Here is a 12,735-nt window from a genome sequence, read left to right as displayed (position 1 = left end):
ACCCTGTATATCGAGCACCAGAAGCTCTCGGCGTGAGTACTCATATGTCCAGTGGGAGAACGCTAGCAGCATCTCTTCCAGTGAACAGCAGGGGGCGATCTCCTCTCCTGTGTTGTTGTTGTACTTCCTGAAGTCGCCAGACATGTTCCTCTCAATAGTCAACCACAGGCCATTTGAATGCCAGAGGACCAGCGATACATCTAGAAACCTGGAGGAGAGAAACCACAATCAGTGCACGCGCACACACACATGCATATACAAGAGGAAACACGCACACACACACCTTGGCGAGTACTGCAAATCATCAGGTTTGACCTGGTTGAACACCTTCATCATGTTCTGGGCTGCTCTCTGCTGCTGGATCTCCTTCAGAGGATGAACATAAAGTTAAATCTGTAGGAACTTAAGTTTGAAATTTGAAAATTGTGATTACATAATTAAATAGGTTTGACTGGACAAGCATCATCTCATCAACAAAAATGTCATCAACAATGCTGCTCTTTACTCACCCTTAAACAAAGCTGTAGGGCCGTGCTGCCATGGAAGTACCTCTGCCAGGCACGGACCACCTCCGGCCTGAAAGCTTTGACCACATATACCAGACCGGGCCTGAGCACGTCCCGCTCTGCCCAGGTACACAGCACCCTGCAGCCCCGCCGGAGACCCCCGTCCAGCGAGCCCTCTTCACTGGAGAGGGGCTGCAGCATGGCAGACAGGCCTCGTGACGACCAGGAGGAGAGCGACTCAGGGTGAACATCAGAGGACACCTCCTCCAGAGAGTAGATGCTCACCTCTTCACCCCCTTGCAGAGAATGATGGAAACAGTAAATGAAGTGTATGAAAAGAGATGGAGAAATAAGATGGATGAAAGTTGTATGAGATGGATGAAAGTTACCCAGAATGGAGACAGGTGTGAAGGGAATGGTGTGAGCCAGTCTCATCAGGTTGTTTCTCTCCACAGCTGTTAACACACAAACACAACAGAAGAATTAGTGCAGTGACAGAGTCACAGACAGAGCAACTCTGTCTCTCTTTCAATTCAACCTCTATACCCTTACTTTCATACGCTTCTACACTCAGTAGCCCTCAAGCCAGCAAAAAATATGCCAGATAACACAGAAAAACACGACTAAATGTGGCAAAATGAAGAAAAGTTTAATACTGCATCTACTACACACACTGAAACAATACAAAACTGAATGAAAATCAGCAAAGTTGCATTTTAATACCTGAATAGTGTGGGTACAAATTTTCAGTGGACTGGAACGAGGGGCTCTTCGCTGCAGCAAGCAAAACAAAGGGACATTAAAATACAAAAACAATGCATCTCACAAGTAGTGAGTGAGTAAATTAGCTTGCTGAATGTATTTAATTGGAAATGTATCAGAAATACCTTCAGGAGTAATCCCACTTTGCAACCTACAACAAACATCTGATTTAATTCTTACAGGCCTCAAATGTTTTGAAATCTGTGGATCTTATGGCAGGCCAAAACAAAAGGCTGACTTACGAAGACCTGCGGCTCATGGATCTGGCCCAGCTGTTCCATGCCGAGTGAGTGGGGCTCCACACATCCTGAAGACAAGCGCAAAGACAACTGAACCAACCACTCAATCAACATATTATACACACAGTATGTTTTATACTTATACTCAGTATTTCACAATTTGGTACAAATATACCTGGTAGGAAAACACTTGTTTCTGCAACAAATCCACTGGTTCAAAATCTGAAACAATAATGACATTTTCAATATTCAAGTCTTTAAAACAAAACTGTAAATACAATATGCACTGCACATTTCACTGGGTCACTTTCTCCTTCTCTTCATTTACACGCTGGATTGATTTTATAAGTTCTGACAGGCCAAAGAGGCTCTTTGACATCCTCTCATTCTCTGGCTTTTTGCTTACTGATTACTTCAGTTAAAAAGACCGTAGGCCCTTACTGAGCTGACTGAGGCTGGTTGAAGCCGACCAACACGTAGGTTCTCCCCTCAGTCTCCGCCATCTTCTCCAACAGGCGTCAGACAGGTGGGACTGCATGGTTACCTGTTTCCCATAAGAAATTAAGAGAAGAACAAGTTCACAGAATATGTAAGTGCGTTAATGAAAGATCCTGTGAAATGTTCAGTTGTAATGAAGCATTATATGGTTGTCAAGATTCATATTGTGTGCCACATTACAGTGTCTGGACTGCTCTCTTGGATCTTCACCGTCTTTCTGTTCTGGCTTTTGCCTCTGCTGTCTGCTTGAGTGAAGTCAGAGGACTTGGACCACTCTGCAGACACAAAAACACACTTGAACTGTTACAAAGTACAGCGTAATAACACTGACGGTGTTCAGCACATAAAAGCAGACACAGTATTACACCCAGATTTTTTAAATTACTACATAGTTTTTCTGTCTGAATAATCCCTCTTTATAATGGCCAGTCTTCATAATGATACTTTACAGATCTGTGAGCTAAAGCATATTCTTGAGCTTGTCATAAATAACTGCTTTCTGCCAAACAACAACAATACCTTTGCTCTTGCTGCACTGTAGCGACGTGTTGTCCCTAAAACATCTCCCACCAGACAAACTCTCTTTGTTCGTTGGACCATGAAGAGAAGGAGAGGACCCCCTCAGTGGACTGAGAGGCGCCCCAGATAAAGTCATATTCTCCATGCTGGATGACAGAGACCTGCAATGGCCATAGGGACGATCATGGGACAGACACGCCCACCTGGGGGACTTCACAGGTCTTCCCCACTGGCTGGAAGGTCTGGATTGAGGACTTGGCAGGTCCTCATCCTGAGAAAAGGCAGGATTTACCAAACCCTCAGGAACCTCTCGAGGGTCAGACAGAAGGACAGCGTTGCTAGATGCTCTCGATACGTTTGTATTAGACAGGTGGTCCTGTGTCCCATTCTCCTCTTGCTCTTCTTCCACCTCTTCTTCTTCCTCTTCCTCTTCCTCCTCTTCCATTGATGTTTCCTCCTGACTGGGATACAGGTGTGGGTCACATGTCCAGATTTTCAGATGTGGTGACTCCACGCCTCTGGAGGGAAGAGGAGACGCACAGCAAGATGGTCCACAGGACTCACAGTGTGTCTGTCGGGACGCAGGTCTAGAAAGTCCCAACCAGTTCTCACTGGGATGGTCAACAGCAGCAGACTAGAGGGGAAAAAACCTGGGTTAAACAAAATATTTTTTGTCACCAATCATTAGGTGGTAAAGACGCTAGATTTTAAAATGATATACTTTCTGACGCCCTGCTAGAAAATTCTCTTTTGGCCTGGCTCAAAAAAGGTAAGCACCTCCTTAGCTCCTTCCTTTGCCTCGTCAGTGCGTCCCTGTCTTCCTCCCCTGCTCGCCCTGGCTCCGACATGGCACTCCTGTGACGCCAGTCTACTCGCCACCAGAGCGTGGCCCTTCAGCAAAGATGGCGGAGTGCTTTTACACGACTTGGCCATCACTCGCTGCGCATTAAGTACGTCACAGTCCGTTCTGTGTGGGAGGGTCCAGCTGTGAGGCAGGATGTGCCGGGACGCCATGACGGGCCGACTCTGAGCCAGACGTGCCTCCTCCTGATGAAGGCTGTCAGAAGCGGAGAGCAGAGTGAGCATGTCCACAGCCAGCGCTGAAAGGTCCTGGAGTTGACCCAGCTGATAGTCCAACTCTGACAGGCTGTCCTGAATGAAGTTGACCTTCTCTGAGACCTCCCCCATCATCAGGCCCATCTCCTCAGCTCTAGTTGAACAAAAATGTAGAAAACTCTCCTCAAATGTTCATGTTTTTAAAAGTTCAACAGTGAAAGTATTGAGCAGTATTCAAGTAAAGTACTAGTACTTAAGTACAATCCTTGAGTAACTTCTACTTAGTTACATTCCATCACTGGTAATTATAAATTTTGACAGTAAGATTAAAAATTTTAGCGAGATGTCGATCGAACCCTACTGGGCAAGGACCCACGTCACATCTAAAAGGTCAGTCAGTAGCTGGTATTTGTGACCACGGTGCAGCAGGAACACATGAGAGCTGGAGGATCATCTTCTCTGATTACACAGTGAGAACATTAGATCAGAATTTCAATCCAACCTGTCAGCTGTGGCTCTGATCCTGTTAATATGACTGCTGTGGGGACCCTCACTCTTCTCATGGAAGTAGGCCTGTACACATTTCTCCTCAAACTCATGGAGCTTCTTACGATCCTCGTGGCCCAGAAGGAGCTCTGGTAGAGATGGGAGAAGTGAGTTTATTCCTTGACTAATGCTGACTAATGTAATATGTGTATAAATAACTGCTTTCCATCCACACTCGTACACACTGCGGCACTCACTAAGTCCAGAGCATTTCTCCTCCCGCTCAGCGTCTCCACTACATCTCCTGTACAAGGCCCTCAAAGCTTGTGTCACGTGGCTGAGGAGGATGAGGGGGGGCGGCAGCCACGGCCTCTCCTGATAGGTCATTATGTAATGGTAACGGTTGTACTTCCACAGCTTATTGGATGTTGATGCCATGTCAAAGTAAATGTTGCTGTTAATGAGAGGAGAAAAGCATTCATTTAAACAAAAAGACTCTTTATTGGTGGTCTGCCAGAGAAAAATAAACTAATTTAGTAAACATGCTTACTTAAAAAATGCAATGAGAATGTTGACCATGATGATGTACTGGAAGAACATATAAACAGCCTGCAGGAAGGGCGTGATGAAGGCAGCAGGAGGACATGGTTTTCTGTCAGCACATGCTGTTAAAACACACAGACAGGACACATCTAAGTTTTGTGGGACCATATTTGGACAGGAGGGTGGAGCTGGGGAGAAAATCCTGAAGACACACCATGGTAGCAATCACATGGTAGTCACATCCTAAAGCATACTTTGCTTTATTGTTTGTTCTAAGTATGTATTGTTTTCTATTGATTCACTCACCATCTATCTCCGATGCGTAGACCTCTCCATAGATCATCCAATAGGGCTGGAAGACCACGTCTCGGGCCAGACTCCAGGACGGCTCCTCGTTTGGCGACAGGATAGCCTTCCTGGACACCCCGAAGCTCAGCAGCACTATTGCCATCATCACCACGATGAAGAACATATTACTGGTCTGAGCAGATACACAGAGAGGGAGAAGAGAACGGGTGATTACAAAAACTCTTCTCCAAGGTCTTCCTCCTCAACAAGTAACGTACTGTGTCTACCCACCATCTTTGTGATCATGGTGAGGTAAGGCCCAGCATGCTGATTGACAGCCAGCAGATCCATCACTCTGACAAACCAGAAGATGATGTCCAGACAGTAACTGATGCGTCCTGCTGTCCAGTACGGATTGCCATGCCAACGCATTGCCAGTCCAGCCAGGAAGAGGACGATGGCAATGAAATCTGATATGTTCCAGTACTCTGAGAACCAAATCTTCAGCTTCTGGCTCAGCTTCCTCGGCTCAGACATTAGGACCTAATTAAGAGGTACATATTTGGGTAGGAGAGGGTATCCCAAATGCACATATCGATGACATAATAATTACAAAAGAGAACATGCTTCCCTACTGGCTCTCTCACCTCTCTGGTTTTCTCCACTGCAGTGGACAAGATGTACGCTATGACCAGCCACTCCTGAACGCTGGGCACATCCCCCATCTTCACCAGGATGACGTAGGAGAACAACATCAGAAAGGCCAAGTAGGACATCTACAGGGACAAGGACAAAAATTCAGAGACGTTGCCTTTTCAAACATTTAGAAACACAGAAATCTTGTGCAGTTCTTTGGCATTCTGGCTTTGGTACCTTACAGAAGATGTAATGGACAGAAGATGCGCCATCATAACTTTGACGACAGCCATCCTTTATCAAAACAACAACTGACTGTTGCATTTCTAAAGAAAGTTTTTTGTTTCTAGCCATTTTAAGACCTGGAACCTACAGATGCTGCTGCCTCAGGTATCCCAAAGAAGGCGAGTCTTATTGTTTCTTTAAACAGCAAAATGGTTCTCAGCTGTGCTAACATGATTGTAGAAGGTTTTCTGATGATTAATTAGTCCTTTAATGAGATAATTAAGGATCAGCTAACAGAATATGCCAATGAAATACAGGCCATAGGGTCGTTGATAATCATCTGTCATATTTGTAATGTCTAGATTTTACTTCTGATTAGTTAAACATCATTTCCTTCAAATTCTTTATTAGGAACCCCATAAGCCTCCAACAGAGTGGTCTCCAACCCTCCTGGGGTGCTAGCAAACACAATACCAGCGAAAACACAAATGAAAGACACATAATATCAATAAGACAAAAAAATGTGTTTCTAGGAAGAGAAATATTTTATACCACCTACTGTGTGAAACCAGAACTTGACAACAGGCGCTGTGTAGAATTCATAGAGTCTTGTGATCCAGGACAGACAATGGACAGTCATAGAGGACACAGTTTCTGACACAGGACCATGACATCTTCTGCGGAAAGGCAGTCCTCGCTCTGCATCCTGACTGTCCTGAGAGCAGAGAAGCAGAAGAGTATGAAAATGAGACAGGAAAAGACCGATACTAAAGCTATTAGGGTTCCACTTTAAAACCTGTGCTGGATAAGTTCTCTACTGGTGCTTCACCATCGGATCAGTTCCCTCGTGGGCTGGCACTGACTTCACAGAGTCAAGTCCAAACAGCATTGCCTCGTGGGACTGTGGTACATGGCACATTTCAGCTTTGCTTTTAAACTCCAGTAACAAGATGGCAGGGGGCAGAAGGAGGCTCAGAATAATCTGAAAGACAGAGATGACGAGTGTGGCGTGTGCGCTTATACAACTATGCATAAGGAAAAGCTTAACTAAGCATTAAGCTCTGATCTCTGAACAGTTGAAGTCTGTCAGTGGGTTCAACTGATTCCATTTTGTTCATTTTGATCATATTAGATTGTCTTTTGTATTTCATTTCTCGCAACGTTCACAATATTTACCTTCAGAAAGGAGTTTTTTCTCATGTTGAGCGGACCGGTCCAGAGGTCTGTGAGCAGAGTCTGTGTGCAGGAGTGGGACACAAACGGTCTGTGACATGAGGAGACAGCCATCTGCAGGCAGGTGAAGTTGCTCCAAGCCTCCATCTCTGAAGTCAGCAGCTTCATGGCCATCTGCTCGTTCTGACGAAATGCACAGTCTAACACGTCCACCGCCAGCTGACCAAACTCACTAAGACAGAGAGACGCGACGGACATGCGGTCATGTGCAGGTTTTCATAGGAACGGTTGCATAAAGTCCATAACATTAACAAAACACCCAGGAGCCCACTCACAGTGAATATGTCTTGAATCGCTCTGCAATGTTGTCATCCATACTGCTCTGCCGTGCCTCAAAGGCCATGGAGCGGTAAAGCTTACAGGCCACCGCAGCACGTGCCAGCGCCTCTTCGCCGTGCTGCCACAGGAACAAGGCCATCTGCTGGCGCTGCTGAAGCACGGCCCACACAAACAGGTCGTTGAAGTTGAAGGGGACCAGCAGTGGGGCCTTACCAAGGCCGGGGTCCGACGTGACCTCTCGACTGCTCCCGGCTGACTCATCCTGCTCCTAAAGGGAAAAGTCAGAGGTGTGGCCAAAAACAAAACAGATATTTTATAATGCAGAAATGTGTGAGGATATTTTTAAGCTGCCTTAAGATGTGCCCTGGATCTGTTTCGTGTTTCCACTGCAGACAGCACTTACATGTGATTAAATGTAGACCAGGCAACGATATAAATAATATCTGAATCATGTCAGTTCTGAGGTATAGGTTTGAATGATTTAAGGAAACTTTTTGTCAGGCAGCACACAACTCACGTTGAAAAAAAATCCCTCACCAACCTTGCGTTTGTAGGGCTGAGCAGTTCTGAAGAAATGCAGGTCTTGGAGACTCCTCCCTCTGCTTGAGTTTAGTATTAGACCCCGTCTCTGTTTAGACAAGGAGGTCGAGCTGTCCCGTCTACCTTCCTAGAAAGTGCATTATCTGTTAATGCGGTTACAACTGATACACACAAGAAAATAACCAAGTCAGGATTTGTTTTCTCAGACGTGTAACTGCTCTGGCTCTAAGTCGATGCTCACTTTGTCCTGCAGGCGGCTGTAGGCAGCTCTGAAGGTTTTCCGTGTGTAGGTGCTGCGATAGGCTCCTCCTATAAGGTACTCGATCACCAGGCCCATGTCAATGAGAGACAGACGGTAACCCATGGGAAGAGAGGCCTGCTCTCACACATACATACACACACACACACACACACGCACACACACACACACACACACACACAGATACCCACCCAATAAATACTCATACAATGTAAATATGGCTGCTACAGTAAATAAAAATAGTATCTATATAAGCCCACAGTGCACATAATTGCAGCTCAACTAGACTGTATAAAAGCCAATAGAGCACACAGTGTCTGTGCTGTAGCTTAGTATTTCTTTGATTACAGGTGTTCTCATCCTCACTGCTCACCTGTTTCACATCTTCAACGAGGTGGTGGAGGAAACGGTCTGTCTGCCCCTGTGGCTGCGCAGAGGAATGTGTGTTATTATTATTATTATTATTATTATTACAGAAAAACAAAACCTGCTACTTTTAAACACAGCTGCAGAAACAGCAGCTTCTCCGGGACCCTTTGCTTCTTTCTTTGGGGGGACTTCTTATCCCAGAGTTATGAATAAGTAAACAGGCTTTAATACACAAAAGATGAAGGCAGTGTGGAGAAAGCCAAGTGTGGGTGTGCTGATGACAAAGAGTCTTGTGATCTGAAAAGCATCCGAAAAACAACAACTGGGAAAAATACCCTGAGTGACCAGGAAGCGCTGAGATTATTGGTGCAAAACACTTACAGTGCATTACTGTGATTTCAATCAAAGCCACAGTTTGTGGAATTTGTGCTTCAAGAGTCACAAACAAAAGAATTGAATTTCTTCTGTTTGTGTAGCAAAGTGCCAGCCAAAGGGGAGACAAAAGTGAAAACAGAACAGCAAGAGAAACAAAAGCAGGGAGAAAGTAGTTTCTACAGAGAAATGCATTTATACTTTTCTTAATTTATTAAAAGTGGAGCAGCTGGACAGTAAGCATGTGACACTGACCGTGTTATAGAGATGCTCGAGGCGATCCACTGTGAGGAAGCGGCTCATAGTCATGCCGTTGTCGATCAACAGCTTGACAAAACTGACTCGGTCCATCACCAGAGCATCCAGCATGGCCTGCTCCAAGGAACCCACCTACATTCAGCATGTGGGTATTGTGGTTAGATAACAACTATGGAGAGTCTGGGAATGTAAAACATTCCTTGTGTGCAATGAAATCATAGAATGAGAACTTTCAGTCACGATTCAGTCTTACCTGCCAGTGCTGTCCATGCACCAGGATGTCTTTCTGAGCGATGTCGGCCCTGTCCCAGGCTAGTGCCATACTCAGCTGTTCTGCAGGACTGGCATTCGTGCCTGTTCATCATGCAGAACAAAAAACATAACAGAACTCAAACTCTGTGTTTCCAGACTGCAGCAGAGCCTTCTCTAACCCTAACCCTAACCCTGGCTCACGTTTTGACTTGTCAAAGTGGGAAAAAGTTGAGGTCTCACATTAATGATTACGGTTCAATTTAAGTGCACCAGTAAGCCTTGCTGGTGCGTCGGCCTGCGTAACTGAACTGACCAAACAGGGTACTTGTTAATGTTGTCAGTTATGCTAGCACTTTTCCTGCTATGACATGTCAAAATAACTGCAGTATAAAACCAGGAGAAAAATAAGTACCTTTGAGCGTAGTTGTCAAAATGGCTGCATCGGGAGCCATGTGGTCCTCTGACTCTGAGTCAAAGATGGTTATCTGTTGTTCAAAGACACATTGAAGCAGTGTGAGAAGTTTATGTGTTAAATCACAACACACATAATCCCAAATGGTGTTTTACTTACAGACTCTCTGTGATCCATACACTGCAGGAGGAGACTGTAGAGCTCAGAGGCTTCTGCTCTCTCTACTGCAAACACATGTTCGATCCTGACGAGGAAGTCCTCTTTAATGTCAGCTTCCAGCTGCCTACAAAATGTAGGGATGCTGCCCATTAAACAGCCTCTCTAACACCACTGTTAAACCTAACATGGAGTCTCACTCCACACAGCCTCACACAGCAAAACCCCGGTAACAGCCACAATAATAAACAGGACCAAGGAGAGAGTTTTAAAATCATTTTATTGGCTCCTGGTGTGTTTTGAAATTGATGTAGTAAATCCTCTGACCTGTTAACAGACAGAAGTGCAACCTGAGATCTTCTGGTTGGTCACTCCTGGTCATTCCTTGATCAAAGTTTAAAACTAAAAGTGACTGGACCTTTTCTATTCAGCCAACACTTTTAAAACACTATTTTAAGCTTTGGGCAGTTTTAGAGTTTGTTTAATTATCTTTTATCTTTGCCTGTTATCGTTTATCGATTGCATTTTAAGTGCTTTGGAACTTGTTTTATTCTTCTTATTTTTCTTATGACCACAGTGGATCCATGAAGGTGAGCAGGCAGGTGAGCAGACATACCTTTCAACAGCAGTCTGTTTGTGTAAGACGGCGAGCAGGTCAGCAGCCCTGCCCGACCCCTCAAACACAAACACCGGCACGGGGGGCACATTGCTAACATATTCCAGCACTGTGGACACAATGGCAGGACCTCCCTCCACCACCACACACACCACCGGCACTCCTTGGTTCAGTCCTGCAGAGAAGGAAGCAGATGCGAATATCAAACCCCCTATGCTTTTTTTCACTTCCTGTATGCATTACACAAAATACGCGCACACACGCTGGCTCACGGGGGTGTATCTTCTGTAGCTGGATGTGTTTCTCCAGCTTCTTCCTCAGGCCTTGCTGACAGCCGTGTTTTCCCAGCGTTCCATCGTCCACCAACAGGAAGTGGGAGTGGAAACCATTAAGACAGGCCCTCTTGCTTAGCGGGTTCCCCAGGGGCTGGTAGGGCCTGAACACCTGAATCACGTTGAGCAAATGTCATGTCAACCAGGAGCCAACAACATTCTGGGAATATTTACACTCATGTCATGATAACTCAGATCTTCTGGTTTCTGCAGACCTTCTAGTTGAAAGTTAAAAAAAAAACAAAAAAAACAATAAATAAGATTTTAGGACTCACGTCTCTGCCTATAAGGTCTGTGTTGTTGTCAATCACTCCCCATGGCGTGATGCCGACTGTGTTTCTTTTCCTCAGGTCGTGGCCCCCGAATGTTTTCACTGCCTCGCCCACATACTTAGACACACCTAGAGGGCAGGTAAAGACCAGCTGAATGCACAGCACATATACAATTCAGAGCACAAAACAAAGAATTCAGCTGACTTAAGAAGTCAAACACACCATCCTGCTGCGTGACAATCAAATTCTTCTGCAAACACATTCCATCTCATTTTATTAAACGTGTGCAAACAACTTCTCACTCGACGCCGCACTTTCGTGAGGCCTCAGCAATAAACCTGCCAAGCGTTGAGTTTATCAGAGCAGATTAACAGTTGTCAAGACAGAAATAACACCTGATTGCTTGCTGTATGTCGCAGCTATGCGTCTGTGCAGCCGCCATATCGGAGAGGTCAAACTCCGCTAGTAAACAAATGAAGCAGCAGTATTTATGCCAACACTTGCAGCCAGCATTATAGAGATGTCAAGATCTGCAAAATGTTTTCTTTTAATGACACCCACAGATCTTACAAACGTTACCTGTATTAATGCCATCAGTGAGTATCCACGCCCCTGTGCTGAGGGCAGCAGTGATTAGCCCTTTGCTGAAGGCCTGCTTGACTTTAGGAGGCAGGGTGAAGTTTTCTGAGCCTCCCTGGACACTCAGAAGTAGCTTGGGTCTCTCCATCTGCCACTCCCTCAGCATCAGCTGGAGCAGCACCTCCGGCTTTGAGTCCACAGCCACACGGACATACTGGACAGGACACACATGGAACTGTTGGGGACTGAGAGGCTCTTGGTGCTGGTCTTTGCTACTGCTAGTGTGACTGTTTTGAAGTAGATACTATCTTACATCATAGCAAACCAAAGCTTGTTTATACAACCATCTAATGCCAATTTCATGTACAGCATTTACTTTCATTTGTGGAGCAGTCACTTGTACATAATGAAGGTCTGGCATGCTGACTGAGCAAACAAGCGTCGGTTTCTCAGGCCTACAAAGACAGGGCCTGTACAGTTAGCAGACTCACTGACCTTTGCCCGGCACACGCGTGTGGCCGTGTCCTGAAAGTCGATGGTCCCATAGGCATTGGTGGGACTGGCTTTGGTGTGGAGCTCTATGGACCAGTCCTCTTCCACATCCTGTCCAGGGCCAGGACAAAGCGTTGCAGGGGGAAGGGACTCTTGCCAAGAGTGCTCCCCCATCAAGCGGCCACAACAACATCTGAACAATGGAAAGATTATGTAACTGAGCACAGCAGGTGCAGATTTTTGTGTTGACACAGAAACATCATTCACTTACATGTTACTGCTCTTTTTGGGCTCATTAAAAGAAGGTATTTGTTCACAAAACACCCTCAAATCAAGCTAGGGTTGTTGGATTGGAGTCATGGGCACCTGACAGGACTCCACCTGGCCCAATTCTTCCCTTTTTCCTGTCTCCCTCGCTTCCTCTTCACCTCCCTTTGTCCTTGGGTATCTACTCATTACACAGCCGACAAAACTCATACACTAAAACTAGTAAGACACGACGGGAAAAAAAAGAGAGCTAAAATAAAGGGTGTGGGATAGAGTGACGCAAAAATTT

General features: G+C 45.5%; 1 protein-coding gene across 9 annotated transcripts in view; it reads right to left on the bottom strand.

Annotated features, from left to right (window-relative positions):
* Positions 1-12,735, bottom strand: part of trpm6 (transient receptor potential cation channel, subfamily M, member 6) — a 97,897-nt gene that overhangs the window by 82,986 nt on the left and 2,176 nt on the right. For all 9 annotated transcript variants that reach the window (XR_006843203.1, XR_006843202.1, XR_006843205.1 and 6 more), the window contains exons 4-37: positions 12,183-12,372; positions 11,688-11,901; positions 11,112-11,236; positions 10,777-10,948; positions 10,505-10,679; positions 9,892-10,015; positions 9,733-9,805; positions 9,322-9,422; positions 9,066-9,200; positions 8,443-8,496; positions 8,052-8,186; positions 7,812-7,937; positions 7,267-7,538; positions 6,935-7,163; positions 6,588-6,740; positions 6,318-6,473; positions 5,545-5,673; positions 5,189-5,440; positions 4,916-5,090; positions 4,617-4,731; positions 4,324-4,520; positions 4,083-4,215; positions 3,302-3,734; positions 2,525-3,158; positions 2,186-2,280; positions 1,949-2,051; positions 1,683-1,729; positions 1,511-1,575; positions 1,394-1,419; positions 1,230-1,280; positions 896-961; positions 510-802; positions 284-366; positions 3-208 (exon numbers count right to left, since the gene is read on the bottom strand). Coding sequence is in view for 5 of the 9 variants with exons in the window: in XM_046386880.1 (XP_046242836.1) it covers positions 3-208; positions 284-366; positions 510-802; positions 896-961; positions 1,230-1,280; positions 1,394-1,419; positions 1,511-1,575; positions 1,683-1,729; positions 1,949-2,051; positions 2,186-2,280; positions 2,525-3,158; positions 3,302-3,734; positions 4,083-4,215; positions 4,324-4,520; positions 4,617-4,731; positions 4,916-5,090; positions 5,189-5,440; positions 5,545-5,673; positions 6,318-6,473; positions 6,588-6,740; positions 6,935-7,163; positions 7,267-7,538; positions 7,812-7,937; positions 8,052-8,186; positions 8,443-8,496; positions 9,066-9,200; positions 9,322-9,422; positions 9,733-9,805; positions 9,892-10,015; positions 10,505-10,679; positions 10,777-10,948; positions 11,112-11,236; positions 11,688-11,901; positions 12,183-12,372 (5,537 nt within the window). In the remaining 4 variants the exon portion in view is untranslated. The remainder of the gene's footprint in view (positions 1-2; positions 209-283; positions 367-509; positions 803-895; positions 962-1,229; positions 1,281-1,393; positions 1,420-1,510; positions 1,576-1,682; positions 1,730-1,948; positions 2,052-2,185; positions 2,281-2,524; positions 3,159-3,301; positions 3,735-4,082; positions 4,216-4,323; positions 4,521-4,616; positions 4,732-4,915; positions 5,091-5,188; positions 5,441-5,544; positions 5,674-6,317; positions 6,474-6,587; positions 6,741-6,934; positions 7,164-7,266; positions 7,539-7,811; positions 7,938-8,051; positions 8,187-8,442; positions 8,497-9,065; positions 9,201-9,321; positions 9,423-9,732; positions 9,806-9,891; positions 10,016-10,504; positions 10,680-10,776; positions 10,949-11,111; positions 11,237-11,687; positions 11,902-12,182; positions 12,373-12,735) is intronic.

This window comes from Scatophagus argus, chromosome 4 (genome assembly GCF_020382885.2).
Source record: "Scatophagus argus isolate fScaArg1 chromosome 4, fScaArg1.pri, whole genome shotgun sequence".
Classification (NCBI taxonomy): Eukaryota; Metazoa; Chordata; class Actinopteri; family Scatophagidae; genus Scatophagus; species Scatophagus argus.
This window is presented reverse-complemented; position numbering and strand designations above follow the sequence as displayed.